Source organism: Schistocerca americana, chromosome 2 (genome assembly GCF_021461395.2).
Source record: "Schistocerca americana isolate TAMUIC-IGC-003095 chromosome 2, iqSchAmer2.1, whole genome shotgun sequence".
NCBI lineage: Eukaryota > Metazoa > Arthropoda > Insecta > Orthoptera > Acrididae > Schistocerca > Schistocerca americana.
Window position 1 is genome coordinate 757,127,228 of NC_060120.1, and position 18,285 is coordinate 757,145,512.

Below are 18,285 nucleotides of genomic sequence, written 5' to 3' on the forward strand. Positions count from 1 at the left end.
TTACTCCTATTTTTCTCAGGATTCTGAACGTCTTGCAGCATATTACACTGTCGAACACTTTTTCCAGGTCCATAAATCATAGGAAAGAGTCTTGATTTTGGTTAAATCTTATTTCCAATATCAATCGCAAAGTCAAATTTGTCTCTCTGGTGTCGTTAACTTTCCTAAAATCAAATAAATCGCCATCTAACAGACCCTCAATTTTGTTTTCCACGTGAGGTGTTAAGCTGATTGTGCGATAGTTCTCGCACTTACGTTCCCTTGTTATGTTCAGGATTGTGTGGTTGATTTTTTTCCAAAAGTCTTCTGGTACGTTTGCAGTCTCCAAATACTACACCCCAACTTGGTCGTTTCATTACAGCTACCGTAAATGATTTTAGAAATTCCGAAGAACTGTTGTTTATGGCTTCCTACTTGTCTGATCACAAGTTCTGCAAATCTCTGTTAAACTCTGACTCTAATACTAGATCTTCTACGTCTTCCACATCAATCCCCATTTCTTCTCCCGTCACGTCGTTACGCAGCACCTGCCCTCGTAAAGGCTTTCAATACACTCTTTCCACCTATCCGCGCTTTCCTCTGCCTTTAAGAGTGAAATTCATCTTGCATTCTTCATTTTATCGCCTTTGGTTTCAGTTCCACCGAATGTTACTTTGACCTTTCCATGTTCTGAATCTGCCCTGCCGACAACCATTTAGAGAGTATAATCACGTATTACATGCTTCTAAGGCTCAGCCTTTTGAATTAATTAATTTGTTACATTTACACTCTGACCACCACAAGGTCAGTTCCATTATTAAACCAGAGAGATAGCAAGAGAAACAGTTGGGTTTCATTTGAGAACTCTAACTAGTATTTTAAATTAATTAAGAATTTTCACATTCGTAGGAGAACCTTGAGGTAGAAATTTCGTGAAAAGAACTCACCATAACGAGAAAAGTCTTTGTTTTAGTAATTGCCTCCCCAGATCTTCTATCATACACGTGAAACTCCCCTATTTCACAATAACACAAAACGAGCTACAGTTAATTGGATTCTTTCGATATCGTCCTGAGTCCTATCTGGCAAGACCCCCATACAGCACATCGATACTCTATCAGATTACGGACAAAAGTGTTGTAGACAGTATAATAGATTTGTTGCATCCTCCACGTGTCCTTCCGACAAAGCGCAGTCTTTGATTATCTTTCCACACTACATTCCCGTGCGATGGTTGTAATTCAGGTTTATTTTAAATGAAATCCATAGTGGCTGGTATTTACTTGAATCAATAACCTTCAAATCAGCTTGACTTATCGTGTGGCCGAAATTTATCAGATGAAGACAAAGTCCTTAAACGACGTGGCGATAATGTTCGCAACTTTATTCAAAAATTCCCATCTTGATCGCACATTGCTACTCATTTGACAACGACTGGTTCCGGCTTGAATCCATCGTCCAGTCTGTTAAAAAATTAAAAAAAAAAAACATTACTGTAACAATAAACGGTTCAATTGGGTGAAAGCCAAGTATAGAGATAAAAATCTAGAAATAGATAAAAAGGATAACGTGGCTGAGAGTCACACCCTAGCATTAAGTTTATTCTTGCACAATCATCTACGACACATATTTTGTACACGCAGGTACATGAGCATGTACTAGCAGTTGCCTGAGGGCGTCCTGTACTGACGCAAGTACGAACTGTAGGTGGAAGAGGGAGCTAGTTGTGTGGTAACGCAAGTGTCTAGAATCACAGATTCAATAGCTGAAAATACGATATTAATAGTCATTAATTAAAATGGTTTCACAGTGTTACGTGTGTCTATCAGTATACTGTTAGCTTAGTGCTTGAACAAGAAGAGGACGCCCTCAGGACACAGCAACCAATTACTCATCTACCTGCGATTACAAATGATTTGATGTTTATACTGATGTCAGAATGTTCACACGCTATGTTATGCTAGGCAGCCATATTACCCTCTTTATGCACTCTTAGATTTTTTCTGCAGACTTGGCGTCCAGTCAATAGAACCTATTAATTTAAAGTAGCGGTTTTTCTATTTTGCACCAGACATTATAATAATAGTAAACTGGAACTGGTCACTGTGTAGTCATTTGCGATGTAGACGGACATTTGTGAATAAGATAATAGAAATTTATAGTAACTTTTTGTTACTCTTGTGGATGACCTCACACTTTTTATTCTTCAGCATTAGTTGACACAATTCGCACCTTAAATACCTCTTATGTAAATCATGTGGCAATTAGTTATGAACTTCTGATGACTTCACTGAACTGGAAATTACAGTATTATATGCGTGGAAGTCTCCGAATTCATTTATATAAAGAACAGCAAACAGATTGTAATACGCCCTTGGGAAACATCTGATTTCACGTCGTTCCTGTTAGATTAGTTCCGGTCATTTACTACGGAAGTCACGACGCCAGTGGCGCAACTGGAACGATACTGCATGGGCGTGCAATTTGATTAGAAGTCGCTTGCGAAGAGAGGTGTCAGAAGCCTTCTGCCAATCTAGAAATTTGAAATCCCTTGTTGACATCACTAACTACTTCATGTGAACAAAGGGTCAGTTGTGTTTCACACAACTATATTTTCAGACTCCGTGCTGATTAAGCGTCGACAGTTCGTTTCCTTTTAGGTACATCATAATGTTATGAAACAGTATACAGCGTGATTCAGCTGCCTTCTACTGCCGGGATTTGTGACACCCACGGTGGTTTCAAAATCCATGTGAAAGAGTTTCATATTTTCACACTTGCTATGTGAAAATTATTAGGCCTCAGACAAAGTGAACTGGGCAGTTTTGTAAGAAATTCAATACATATGTATTTGCTGGAGGCCACGGCTTTAGAATTATTCAATAAAAGCTTTGTACATTTTCATTGAATAATTCGAAAACTATAACCTGTAGCAAAAGCATATCCTAGATCAAAAATTTCCTGTAATTTTTTTCTTTAGGACTAATTCAAGATGGGGTGAATACAAGTGGTCAACACGAGTGGTTATGATTGGATGTGAAGGTATGCCCGCCACACGATGCACACCGCATGAGAGCGTAGTGGAGGCTGTATCAGTGTGAATGGAGCAGTGCAAAGGAGACTGTGTTACAGTGGAGCAGCACTTTCAAATAAACGGTTCAAATGGCTCAGAGCAATATGGGACTTAACATATGAGGTCATCAGTGCCCTATACTTAGAACTACGTAAACCTAAATAACGTAAGGACATCACACACATCCATGCCCGAGGCAGGATTCGAACCTGCGGCCGTAGCAGCCGTGGAGCAGTGGGTGTTCGTTGTAGAAACTTACGTGACAAGAAAGACGTGGGAACGGCGTGGTCAGCTGTTTTCTGAGAAGTGTAATGGTGTCAAAGTGACAGCAAAGAGTGCCACGCAACGCTTAGTCCGAAAGTGGCGTTAGAAGGGATGTGTTTTTAACATGAAAATACTCTAAAACGTACCTGAACACTTGAAAATGTGGCTGCAGTTCACCGGTAAACGTTTCAGTGTCCTACCAAATCAATATGATGCCTGTCGCAAGACACAGACATGAAGACGAATGCTCAATCTGGACCTGCACATTCGTCCCTACCGAGTGTCTGTGGTTCATGCATTAAAACCAGCGGATGCTCCTCAGTTTTGGCTGTCCACTGAGATAACAATGAACGCCTTCAACATAGATCTATTCGTTATGTCTTACGAGGTCTGGTGTCAACTGAATGGTTATGTCAACTCACTGAATCACAGGCTCTGGGCAGCGGAGAATCCTCGTAACTTCCACCAAATGTCATTGAATAATGTATGGCGTTTGGTGTGCACTGTCTGCACGCCACATTATTGGTCCCATCTTCTTTAATCAGATGCTGATTTCGGATCGTTAAATTGTCAACATTTTGAAAACATTTGCGGCAGCATTAACGGAGGAGGAACACACAGTTACTTTCAATAGTGTGGAGCAACTGCCTATACAGCCAGCCAAACCTTGGTGTACATTTACACATACTTCATGTCTGACAGAGTCCTTAGTAGAGGTGAGTCTGGTTGCTGCCCTAGATGGCCATCCAGGTCACATGATCTGTTAGTGTGCCAAAAGTGCTAAAGGATTAAATATGTTCACTTTCAACTAAAGTAAGGTCAGTATTGATTGCCTTTCTCTGCTGCCGATTGGTAGGCAGAGCTGAATAATCCAGTATATTCCAGGATCATACAACAAATCGAGGTCAGTGGCATGAATCCATAATTCTACAGATTAATTTTTTTTCCTTTCTTGTTTACTGGTATGACTCTAGCACTTTCCAGACTTTCGGTATGGAGTTTTCGTCGACTGTGAAGTTGTATATGAACTGTGAAATTTGTTGCTGGTTCAACAGGATACTCGTTACGGAAGCTAATTTAGTAACAGTCTGCACCGGAAGATTTGTCTTTAACAAGTGACTGAAAATACTTCCAAAAAGCCTGTGAATATGGTGGAGTGACACAGAAAGAGATGAGATATACATAGTGATAGGCTGTGGCAACTTATTTAACGCTCAACACAGTGCTACGCTGTAGTGTTACCAGCCTTGTCTTGTGCAGGCATTCTCCACTAGACAGACCAAGTACATAAACTGTTTGTGAGCTATACTCAGAAGTAATGTGGTTTCTGATTATAGCTGCTAGACTCTAACAGTTGAATGTTATCTCGTAACGTCCTTACATGTTGTCATTAAGGCGCCAATTTATTTTGCTTACACAAACATGATGTAGGCCTGTTCAGTTTTCTTCACCATAGTCGCGGTGTTAATTCTCTTATGGTATTCAGTCCCCTAGGTGACACATAAAAGATTAGTAGGCGGCATGGAAAAGACATCGTCTCGCGTGGCAGACGCTTTTTACGTAACTGTAGCATCACAATTGATACCATGTCGTAGGAATCCTGAACCTTTTGTTACAAGAAACACACCAACACCGTTTGCGCCACAACTTTTTGTTTACTGACAGCCGGATTCAATATGCGCTGCAGATCATCTTCAGGTCTAGGTTTCAATAAAAAGGCAGTAACAGTAATGATTTCACAGAAATCTTACATTACGAACGCTAATATCATGCATACTAGAAGCAATAATAAAATGTTATGGACTCACGCATACCTCGCACCGAAAATGTAGTTTGTCAACGTTGTCCGAAAATCACAAAAAAGGATGCGGCGGGGAGAACATACGTGATATGTGTGTAAGTCATAGATGAGCACATTAGAACAACGTGAAATTTTTTCTCCGTTTATAACTAACTCTCGTGCGGTCGCGTCGTTTTAAATATCACGAGCGGGAGCGTGGCGCACTTTGTACCCATGAAAAGAATAGGTTTCCTTATGTTAGCTAGGTAAGTCAAGTACGATCAAAATCACAGTTTAATCTTAGTTTATTTAAACAAGGAGGAAATAAACTTACATAATATGAGCTAAACTACTGTTTTACAAAACAATATTGAAATTTTCACTATAACTCTATGTTGCCAAGGACAGCTGTTAAAGGGACAGTAATGACGCATTCAAAGCATTAAGCAGTGCAGTTGCATCAGATCTCGGTCAGCTGCTTATTCGATCACGAATTATCTCGAAGACAACTGCCTCAATGTTGGATTATGTTGCTAGTTCCGTCATTTTTTTTAATTGATCGTAAATTATATCTCGCCTAGCTATCTTCGTATTGTATATTACTGCCGCTCACTTGGACGTACGACAACACAATTTATCGCTGTGTTACGTGAAGAAATACTGAAGGAATCGATACAGGTTTGCAGTTATGAAACAAAAATGGAACCGCACAAAATCATTTTATTTTTGGTTGTGGCACTTTATACACAGGGGCGCCCACTCGATGGTTAAATACAAAAATTATAAAAATTCAGACTGAAAGGACGCGTTAATGTAGTGCATTTCTGCATGGACGGTGCGTTACACCATAATAGATAATAATAATACTCACATAATACTGTGGACAGTAAATATTGGTTTTTTGTTTAATTTCTTAAATTTTTTTCAAAGGCTAACGCAAATATACGGAACATATCTGAGATTTTAACAAATTTGTCTTCATGTTAACGACGGCATCTCCTTTAAGCAAGATGAAGTATAGTGTTGTGAATACTGGCCAGAGGTGTCTCGTGACGTGTGGCTTGCAGTGCTCAAGTTCATATGAAGGAATGACCTTTTAATTGGATGTTTATCATCAGTACTCCTGGAGCGTTTACTACTAAAATTTTTCAGTAAACCAACTATGAGAGTCCACAATCACGCCCCTCACGTACTCAAGCATTTCGCTCCATTGCCTCGTTCTGAAATATAACACGTCTTTGACAACACGGATAATGACTCCAGATTCAACCAACTTTCAGATATACATCAGGATTTTTTGAGAGTTCTGATGTGAGGAGCACGTTGTCTCCAGTGGCTCATTAGAAAGTCGCTATTTCATTTTGTCACTGCTGCTACTTTTTTCCGCGTACTGTGCAAAAAACTAATGCACATCAGTAAAAATCCGTGCTGCACGTTAAACTGACGTGAAATTAGTCGTGTGATAGCGATATACACATAGACAGATGGTGGTAGAACCGTATACACAAGCTATAAAAGGGCAATGCATTGGTGGACCTGCCGTTTGTACTCGGGTGATTCATGTGATCAGGTTTACTACATGATTATGGCTGCACGACGGTAATTAACAGACATTGTAAGCGGAATGGTAGTTGGAGCTAGACGCATGGGTTATTCCATTTCGAAGATCGTGAGGGAGTTCAATACTCCGAGATTCACAGTACCAAGAGTGCGGCGAAAATAAGAAATTTCGGGAATTACCACGGACAATGCAATGGCTGACGGACGTAACGATCGACAGCAGTAGCGTTTGGGTAGAATTTTCAGTGCTAACAGAAAGCAATAATACGTGAAATAACCACAGGAATCAATGTGGGGCGTACGACGAACTTATCCATTAAGACAATGAGGCGAAATTTGGCTTTAATAGGTTATGGCAGCTGGCGACCGACGCCACTGCCTCTATTAACAGCTCGATATCGCCTACAACGGCTCTTCTGGGGTCGTGACCATATCGACTGGGTCTTAGACGACTAAAAGACCATGTCCTAGTCTGATAGTCGCAATTTCAGGGGGTGAGAGCTGACTGTAGGTTTCGAGTGTGGTGCAGACTCCACAGACTCCAGTGGTACGTGGCCCCTTTAATACGACCTTGCACAATCCATACCACCAGTATTATCAGGACGGGAAACGGGATGGCCAATCACGGCTGGTAGTCATACTTTGATTTACACATACTCAATTTATTAACATAAGGTTCCTTCAGATAAGTCCCCACAATCTTCAGCACAATACAGCGGTCAAGTAGTATAAGTTCTTGTTGAAACAAGACAGTTATCAGAACCCAACAAGTATAACCATAAAATGCATATGAAATCAGTTAAGAAACAACCGGCAAACACTGTATTGTCGTGGCTTCGCCACACTTAACAAAAGCTTACAACTGACAGTACAGTTCTTATCAAAGTGGGCCAGCCACTTAACTGCATTTGATTACTACACGGCCCAAACAACACTTAAAACTCACCTGGTTAACCAAAACAATAATTCACTAGAACATGGATATGTAATACCAGCAAGAAAGATTGTAATGGAACAAACCCAGATTACACTTTACATGATTACACGATGTAAATTTAATAGAAATTTGACACCGACACAACAGGCACTGTGGACTGTGTATTTCTACAGAAACAGATCACTGCAATTAGCTCAAAATTACATGACAGTCGATAGAGAGAATTTAATTACTTTACACCTGCTGTATTTGCTAACGTTTACTTAGTTGCAGGTCTATCTTTATGTAACCCCCCCCCCCCCCAAAAAAACATTTGTTTAAACATCAGAAAATCATAATCAAATCACAAAACGCGTTTTACCCGCCTTGGCGGAAAGGAAACATATGCTACACTTTGGATATGGGACCTTCGCCCAAAACAATCCAGCCGTTGGAGGGATGCATAAACACAGCAGGACCTAGGCTGCGGGTTACACCTCACTCCCCGCCAAGGCGTTGGCACTTACAGCAGCTTTCACAAACACAGGACAATTGCGACTCTCTGAAACACACACAAAAATACAGGACAGAATCCTAGCACCAGACATACGTGCATCAGTCTACAAAATGTTCCGTCGACAGCAATCACTGACCTTTAAATTGAAACCATTTAAGGACGATTCACTGATAATAGTAATATCACTTAGGTGCAGTTTTCAATCGCTTAATACCCTTAATAATCAATTAGAGAACAACCAGTACAGTTATAACTAAGACTTCACTGCGAAGCCAACACTTAACCAGCTCACACGGAGCTCATCCACACACTTTTCGATTAACGGCTGTTCCACAATCATCTAGCGAGTGAAACGCCTTATAACACGTCGCTCAGTCACATACCCTAAAAGCCAACTTACTTGATGTTTGCACACAGCACAACTCAGCGGCTCAAGCAGCTTAACCACTTTACTTCAGGGACCTTTCCCTTGATATAAATCATGAAACTTGGATCTCCGAGCTGCCCCAAAATACAGACTTGCCGACCAATACAACTCCGCGGCACATTACGCTGATAGGGCACACCCGGTCGCAGTCGACATTGCTTTCTGCGGAGACCTCCCAAGTCTTTCAATGTTTTCTTTTCGAAACCTGACGGCCAATTCTTGAAGTCCGCCACCCGGAAGAAAGCCACACGATATCCAAAGATCACATATGTTATATCCTAGCCAGTAATGCCACCCGAGCCCGCTGCCAAAAGGTTGGCAGCATCAAAGTCCGGACGCCGTCCGCATAAGCAGCGCCAGCGAGACAGGAAATCGCCGCAAGTCTGCGCGCGCCACCGCTGGCTTCTGGGTTCTTAAGCGCTGGAGTCGCGAGCGCTAGGACAGTTCTGTATTCGCCGCTCAGTTGTATACTCGCCACCGAATTGTGTACTTGCTAGTCAGTTGTGTGTTCATCGCAGCAGAGTTGTTGTTTGTCGTCAGCCGACGCTGACCTTGCCGCTCCGACTCGAACTAGACAGATTTCTGTAGACACGGAGTTCACTACTGTGTTGCTGTATCTTCGTTAATAAAGATAAGTACCGACTTTTATTTAATCAGAGTGTTTGGGTTTTCATCTTTCTGTTCACTGTTCCAGCGGACCGGTCGGCCCGCTATTAAAAGTGTGGCGGTGACTTCGTAAGCCGTTTCTACAGCGAACTGCTTGTCGCTACGAACACTGCCACAAAAACATATAATCTCCAAAATCGAACGCAACGATGTAACGAGCGTACCCGGTGCTGGCGCCAGTCCGCCACGACTCATCCACAAAGCCATGGGCCCTGGTTGCCAACAAGGCACTGTGCAAGCTGTTGGCGGCTCCGTAATAGGGTGGTCTGCATGTAAGTGGATTACTGACTGGCAATGTTAATGTTGGGCTACTTAGCAGAGAATTTGCAGTCATTCATGGAGTTCATATTCCGAAACAACGATGGAATTTGAATAGATGAGAATGCGCCATGTCACCGGGCTACAGTTGTTCGCGATTGGTTTGAAGGACATTCTGGACAATTAGAGCGAATAATTTGGCCACCCAGATGGTACGACATGAATCCCATCGAACATTTATGGCACATAATCGAGACGTCAGTTCGTGCACGAAATCCTGCACCAGCAACACTTTTTCAGTTATGGACGGCTGTAGAGGCAGCATGACTTTCAAGGACTTGTCGAGGCCACGCCACGCCGAGTTGCTGCATTACGCCATCCAAAAGGAGGTCCGACACGATATTAGGGGGTAATACATGACTTTTGCCACCTCAGTGTATGTATGGTGTGTCTGTGGAGAAAAATTTTCTATTCGATAACATTAGCGCCCTTCACTCTTTATCCACAAGGCTGGTTTCTTTCAATGAGAGGACGTAGGGTTGAAATTAAAAATAATGGAATGATATTGCTCTCAAGAATTTTACACAATTCAAAATTTGTTTTTAAGGGGCGATTGAAATTAATCATAAAAAATTAAAAGCAAGACGGCACTCTCAACAGTAGCAGGACGCGAAAAATTCTATGCGTACTTTATCATTGGTAACATAGTACTAACGTCACTAGAAATAATACCCGAAACAGAAATGAGCACTACACAAAGCGGGCAGATGGAAAACGACGTTTTGCTAGAGTCAACGGACCATTATCAAGCAACTCACTTTCGTCCATCGAAGGCTATGGTAATACGTGAGTATTTGACACTACGACAGTGGAAGTCACGAGACTGACGAATTGCGAACTGACTGAATGGCGCGCTTAATAAACAAACGCCGGCCGCGGTGGTCTCGCGGTTAAGGCGCTCAGTTCGGCACCGCGTGACTGCTACGCTCGCAGGTTCGAATCCTGCCTCGGGCATGGATGTGTGTCATGCCCTTAGGTTAGTTAGGTTTAAGTAGTTCTAAGTTCTAGGGGACCGATGACCACAGCAGTTAAGTCCCATAGTGCTCAGAGCCATTTGAACCATTTTTGAATAAACAAACCGGAAAGAAGATAAGTGTTTAGCGTCCTGACGGAGCTCAAACTCAAATGTAGGAGGCAACGAAAAGAAATTTGCCGTATCCTTCAAGATTAACCATTTCGGTATTTTCCTGGGGCAATTTAGAGAAATCCCCGGAAACCTAAATCGAGGTGTCTAGACGGGGATTTGAACCGTCGTCCCCCAAAGTCCGAGTCCACTGTGCTAACCACTGCGCCATCCCGCTCGGTGGTTAATGGACAGAGCTATAGACTTAGGTATAAGATAACCTCACAAATAGGACATAGATACCCAATTACGCTGGTATGAAGAAACTCAAGACGCAATGTAAGTGCATTTGTCTCCAGGTGACTAACTGAGTTCATTTAGAGCACCAGAAGACGAAGTGGTCCATTTATAGAATTTCTCGAAGGATCATACCAATCAATTTTGGAGAATATGTTGTGATGGTACCAAAGTACGATATTCTTTCAGTTTCATCACAACTGACCGAATCACTGGTGTACTGGTTACCATTAGTGTAACGTCTTAGCAGCAAACCGTCACACAAGGTCCGACCCAGTTTTGCGGCAACCACTGCTATGTCGCATCGCAGCCAGCAGTAGAACACAAAATATTCACCTAGGCACTATTTACACGTACCCCTTAGGTCAGCGCGAAGGCCCTTTTTGAGCAATTAGACTGTCGCGCGGCCAAATCATACTTCCGTTTATTATCTGCTGAAGAGCCACAATTGATTCATTAATCACCTCTCAGATGTCGACGTCCGAGTTCTATAGTCACAGGCGGGAGCGTCGCGCAAGAGTCTCGCAGCGTGGCCTTCACAACGATCTGCAGCCGTGTCAGCATTCACTGACACTGACATAGCGCTTGTACAAGGCACCGACAGCTTAACGCCGCTGTCCCGGGCGGGCGTTCGGGCCTCCTTCCACGACCGACGTGCTGCCATTGCTTGTCTCTCCGTGGTCTATAGATGATTACGCAAAGGAACTTGGACACTATCAATTTCCGTCAACGTACTGAGTGTCCTGTTGTTAAGAAAGTTTTCGACAAAGCTGATTATGTTTTGCTTACCCCAAAAATGCCAATTCAAAGTTCAAGACCTGGCGGTGTGGGGGGAGGAGGAAACCAACTACACTATCCCGACCGGATAGTCGGTGTGTTTTGGTTTGTTGTGAGTGCATTATGTTGGAGATAAGCGAATTCAAACATGGCCAAATTCTTGGTGCTAGTATGATGAGTGGTTCCGTAACCAAAGCAGCCAAAGTGTTTGGTGTTTCAAGAGACATTGTGTCGAAGACATATACCGCTTACTGCAAAAGCAGTCACAATTCTAAGGAAAGGTTATGATGAGTCATCTCGAAGAGGATTTTGACAAAAAATAAGGAGCCGATAGCTACGAAATCCACTGCAGAATTGAATGTCACGCTCACGAACAGTGTCAGCACCAAGACAACACGAAGGGCGCTGCGTGAGTAAGGAAGTAAAGGGCGATCTGGAATTCCAAAATGACTTACCGGCGACACGAATGCCCTGATAGAAAACCGCACTGCCAAAGCCATAAAACCTGGAATTAGGAGCGATGGATTTGGTCGGATGATTCTTCTTTCACACTGCAACTTCTGATCGAGTTTACGTCCCAAGAGTGAAACATGGTTCGGTGATATGTACTGGCGTATTACATGGGCCTCAAGCTTTCTCTGTAAGGACGTATTATGCAACCATTTCGGCTGATCACATCCATGCGATGGTACAATGTTTGTTCACCAGTTGCGATGCTGTTTTGAGAGACGACAGGTCCCCTGCTGACACAGCTTGCATTATTACAGGCTGGTTTCTTGAACTTACCACTACTTCTCAGGAAAAATGGTACAAGATTCCCATGACAGCCATGCAGGACCCTTATTTATCCATTCCGAGACGACTGCAAGCTGTTGTGAATGCCAAAGTGTTTCACTCACTATATTAGGCATTGTAAAGCGTTGCGTTTTAGTTTTTCCATATTTCCAGCCACCAATCTGAATATTACAAAGTCAGTCCTTGTGGCCTACTTTCGACAGAGAGACGTGTGATCTCTATATCCGCTTTCATCGTCGTTACCTGAACGTAATACTATTTTTCAAGAAAAATAGTACAAAGATTCCTTGACAGCGATGCAGTATACGTATTTATCCATTTAGAGACAACTGGAAGCTGTTGTGAATGCCAAAGGGCTTCATTCGCTATATTGGTCGTGGTAAGGTGTTGCGTTTTAGTCTTTTCAAATTTTAGTCCACCTCCTGTATGTTTGCAGGGCTTTTTTCTAGAGAGTTTTGCTGTACATAAACGACATTTTTCTCCAGAATATCGATATATCGATATCGAAATGGCAATATCGTGTGCCTACATTTTTATTTTATATTTTTTTTTTTTTTCGTATTATTCTGTTAATATTTGAAAGTGTTCTTTCGGAATTGTAGTAGAATATAATTTTATTTGCACTGTATGAAGGAGTCTAGCTACTTTTTGAACTGTCACCACGTCCAGTCTTTCTTTGACTGTGTGAAGCAAGTATAGGGCAAAGTCCGAGTGCGCTGGGGGAAGGCTGTGGGAGTGGAATAACAAGATTTCCGATGTAGAGAAATAGCACACCAGTTGAGTTAAAAATCAATTTTTAACGCAACTAGCAAGCTATTTCTTCACATCGGCATTCTTCAAAAACAGTTGCTGAAAATGATGAAAAAAATCTAAATTACAACATAGGCCTTTGCGGTGGGCGGAGACGTCTTTGGGGAAATGTTGACGTAATCGGCGCTCAGAGCTACTAACAGAAACTGCAACGTTTAACTTAATACTTTCCTTCTATACACCGACAGCTGATAATGATATTCTTTAATATCGATGTATCGGATTCCCAATATTCTTAAAAATATCAACAGTCCTAGTTAGGACTCGCCCTTCATACCACCATTTGGGACACAATAATTCAGAAGATCGCGTGAGGTAGTGAGACTTGGGTAGCAGTGCTGTTCCGTCGCGGGGCCTTACCACATGAGAGAAGTCGACGTCTAGGTTGGTGAGGCGGTACTGCGGCAGGCGGTCCCCGCGGCGCGCCTGCTCGGCGTGCAGCGCGTGAAGGGCACGCACCAGCTGGTAGTGGCGCAGCAGGCGCAGCGCGGGCAGGCCCTGCAGCAGCGCCTGCAAGTCCTCCAGCGTCGCACTGGCCGCCCCCAGGTGCAGCTCGCTCAACGTGGCGCCGCCCGCCTGCGGTCGCGGCTCTGGCGGCGGCGGGCGCCGTCTCCACACGTGCAGGCCCCTGTAGCGTCATTCAGAGCGACAGGTGGATGTAATACAGCCACCAGAAACCACGATTAGGCACAATACTGTGTTTTATGTTCACGTCCCTTAAAGTATATACACTCCTGGAAATGGAAAAAAGAACACATTAACACCGGTGTGTCAGACCCACCATACTTGCTCCGGACACTGGGAGAGGGCTGTACAAGCAATGATCACACGCACGGCACAGCGGACACACCAGAAACCGCGGTGTTGGCCGTCGAATGGCGCTAGCTGCGCAGCATTTGTGCACCGCCGCCGTCAGTGTCAGCCAGTTTGCCGTGGCATACGGAGCTCCATCGCAGTCTTTAACACTGGTAGCATGCCACGACAGCGTGGACGTGAACCGTATGTGCAGTTGACGGACTTTGAGCGAGGGCGTATAGTGGGCATGTGGGAGACCGGGTGGACGTACCGCCGAATTGCTCAACACGTGGGGCGTGAGGTCTCCACAGTACATCGATGTTGTCGCCAGTGGTCGGCGGAAGGTGCACGTGCCCGTCGACCTGGGACCGGACCGCATCGACGCACGGATGCACGCCAAGACCGTAGGATCCTACGCAGTGCCGTAGGGGACCGCACCGCCACTTCCCAGCAAATTAGGGACACTGTTGCTCCTGGGGTATCGGCGAGGACCATTCGCAACCGTCTCCATAAAGCTGGGCTACGGTCCCGCACACCGTTAGGCCGTCTTCCGCTCACGCCCCAACATCGTGCAGCCCGCCTCCAGTGGTGTCGCGACAGGTGTGAATGGAGGGACGAATGGAGACGTGTCGTCTTCAGCGATGAGAGTCGCTTCTGCCTTGGTGCCAATGATGGTCGTACGCGTGTTTGGCGCCGTGCAGGTGAGCGCCACAATCAGGACTGCATACGACCGAGGCACACAGGGCCAACACCCGGCATCATGGTGTGGGGAGCGATCTCCTACACTGGCCGTACACCACTGGTGATCGTCGAGGGGACACTGAATAGTGCGCGGTACATCCAAACCGTCATCGAACCCATCGTTCTACCATTCCTAGACCGGCAAGGGAACTTGCTGTTCCAACAGGACAATGCACGTCCGCATGTATCCCGTGCCACCCAACGTGCTCTGGAAGGTGTAAGTCAACTACCCTGGCCAGCAAGATCTCCGGATCTGTCCCCCATTGAGCATGTTTGGGACTGGATGAAGCGTCGTCTCACGCTGTCTGCACGTCCAGCACGAACGCTGGTCCAACTGAGGCGCCAGGTGGAAATGGCACGGCAAGCCGTTCCACAGGACTACATCCAGCATCTCTACGATCGTCTCCATGGGAGAATAGCAGCCTGCATTGCTGCGAAAGGTGGATATACACTGTACTAGTGCCGACATTGTGCATGCTCTGTTGCCTGTGTCTATGTGCCTGTGGTTCTGTCAGTGTGATCATGTGATGTATCTGACCCCAGGAATGTGTCAATAAAGTTTCCCCTTCCTGGGACAATGAATTCACGGTGTTCTTATTTCAATTTCCAGGAGTGTATTCATATATTATATCCTCTCTAAGGTGACACTGGGGACAAAGAAACAATCGCTCGGACAAAAAGTGGTGTAAGTCAGGGGTGCAGTCTTTTCTCCCTGCAGTGCAAATCTCCACATATAATTGATTCGCCTCGATGGGCAGCGAATCCACCGTCTTCAGTACGGACGCTCGATTACGTCTGACCTCCTGTGCGATACCCCAAGTAGCGAGCAGGGGCTGTGGGCTGTGGACGGGGGCCATGGGTAGGTGGCGCTAGATGGCAGTGTGGGTCAGTCGAGAGACCTCCTGGGATAGTCCACGTGGCTGCGATAAACACTGTGTCCGGATGAGGCAGTGGTTAACGCAGCTGCCTAGTATGCACGTTTGAATCTCGGTCTTCACTCGCCGCCGCTGGTTCCGCAACATGTCGCGATGCAGCTGACATCAATGGTCCCTTCCCCTTCCTTTCCTTTCTCTCTCCCCCTCCACTTTCAATTTACATGTAATAGTATACACAGAATAATCAATGATGGAAATGAAAGAAAATGGAAGAAAGGTTTAACAGTGGGGTTAAAATTCATGGTGAAAGGAAATCAGTCGTAAGATTCGTTGACGACATTGCTATCTGCGGCGAAGGTGAAGAAGAATTGCAGAATCTGTAGAACGAGACGAACAGTCTAATGAAAACACAATACGGATTGAGAACAAATCGAAGAAAGACGAAAGCGATGAGAAGTAGCAGAAATGAGAACAGCGAGAAACTTAACATCAGAATGAGATTTTGAGCCGTGGCGCCATTGAGTTAGTAGACTGTTCAGGTCTGGTGCCACTGGCTCAGGATCGACTATCTCTCTTACGGGCCCATTGCAAATATCTATGAGGAAGAGCTGGTATCTGTCGGTTGTGTCCTTAGAAGGTCTTTGCTTGCCGATAGATATACGGGGTTCACTGGCCCGAGAGTGGGCCACGAAGTTTGGGGATTGAAGGTAGCGCCGCGACAACAGGTGATCACGAGGTCCGAGCGGCCGAAGCCACGAGCTGCCCAAAGATGGCCTGCTCTGAGCCAAGATACCGGAGTACTTCAACAGGGTCAGCATCAACTACAAGCAGCCGGTGGGTTGGCAGCTTTCGTGTCGGACGACCGCTCGTGGCCTGGCTGCCCTCTTCTACCTGGCTTTCATCGGCACCACTCAGCAGCAGCTGCGACGCACCGTGGACCCATGGAACTGCTTGCTGATAAAGGGGAGTAACAGTCTGTAATCCTCGTGGTGATTTATTTCACTGTCTACCTGTCTCCTTATTATTCTCTGGTTTGTATCTGACCCTCAGAGTTTTACTCGGTCGGCTCTTTGGTCGTAAATATAGACAGTGGTATTGCACTAAGACACTAGTGGTCGTTTGAAATTTTGTCCCAATATTATATTGCGTTTCCTCTCTGGTTTGTAGACGATCATTAATGTTCTAAATAATCAGCTCTTTGTCGTAAATAAAGCCGGAACAATTGTACTACGGCACTGGTTGCCGTTAAACAAAACAAGGGTCTTCTTGTCAGATTTAGATGCTAACCGGTTCAGTTCTTTGATTGTAATTGCATTTCTCAGTCATTAGTTTTAATCTGAACAACCTGTTATAGTAAACTGTTCGTTTCTGTGTTTGAAAGACTGGATCATTATTCGTGCATTTTAGCTGGCTTTTGTGGTTCTGCGGAGTGAGTTCTCAATAAGTGCTCATAAGCAATGTTTTAAGATGTTCCTTCAGAGCGGTCTTAATAGCTGACAATAAGTTTAACTTCGAAAATATTAACAGCGTACTGTCACCAGGGCTGTAGTCAAAATAAAATTGTCAAAAGGGATGTGTTGGGATCCAGTCGCACCTAAGTTGTCGATTGAAATTAAGAGGTTGGTTGCGTTGAAGGAAGCCTTATCATTGTCATATTGTTTGCTTCACTTTTTAATCTTTAAGCAAAGGTACGCATCTTAACCCCAAACCTTTCGACGTACAGCTTTCAAATTAAAAGTTCAGTCATCTGTTTTGAATTATTGAATGACTCTTACCATCAATGGTGCTTATGTCGTTTTTTAGCGTTGCAGAAGGGAATTTAATAAGACAGACTTTGTCCAGCGCGGTAGTAAACATCGTTGTTTTACCGGATAACGGGTGGGCTGCTGGTCCGACCGTCTTGTAGTCATCGTCATATTGTTTGCTGTTTTGCAGTACAGCACTTCAGATATCTTTTGCAAAAAAATTCAAAGTAAGGTTTAAGATCAGAAGAATTTTGCAAATTTGTTCCATTCGTTAAAGAAAATTTTATGGTTAAATGCTTCGATTATCTGTAAAATACAGATTGTATATTGTTAAATAAACAGGTAGTGTGCAAAGGAAGTTTTATTGGTGACCACCTGTTAGAAGTCTGAATAACAACATATTGCAGCGTTGACCGCTCCGACACGTGCAGGAAGTCAGGGAGGTTCTGGAAGATACTGACAGGTGTTTAGAGCAATACACTGGCCAGTTGCTCAAGATTTCTCGGCTGAGGATCCACAGAGCGACTACCAGCCACTGAAATCTCTGCGGTCTTATGGATGATGTTCTCCTGAAAGTGGACTGGAAACCAGAAGCCGGAGAATAGTTTTGGCGTTGGGAAGACGGAGGAACTGAATGATCTCGTGCTAAGCGCTAGGCTCAATTCATTCCACAGCCCTATTTAATATATTTTACAATAATGGGGAAGTGTTATGAGCCATTTTGAGCTGTTGAGCCTGCTCGATGATGACAAAAAGGTCGAAACTAATGTAATACCTCCAATTAATTATCTACTACTACTTACCTATATCTCTGTCGTCCTGTGTCATTCTTGCTGGCACCTTACGAGGAAGCCACAGGCTGCATAGTCCGGTACTGCGGGTTGTCC

The 18,285-nt window shown here is 44.2% G+C and overlaps 1 protein-coding gene across 1 annotated transcript in view; it reads right to left on the minus strand.

Moving 5' to 3' along the window:
• Positions 1–18,285, minus strand: part of LOC124594405 — a 226,816-nt gene that overhangs the window by 70,935 nt on the left and 137,596 nt on the right. The window contains exon 4 of the mRNA XM_047132775.1: positions 13,603–13,870. Within this exon, the coding sequence (XP_046988731.1) occupies positions 13,603–13,870 (268 nt within the window). The remainder of the gene's footprint in view (positions 1–13,602; positions 13,871–18,285) is intronic.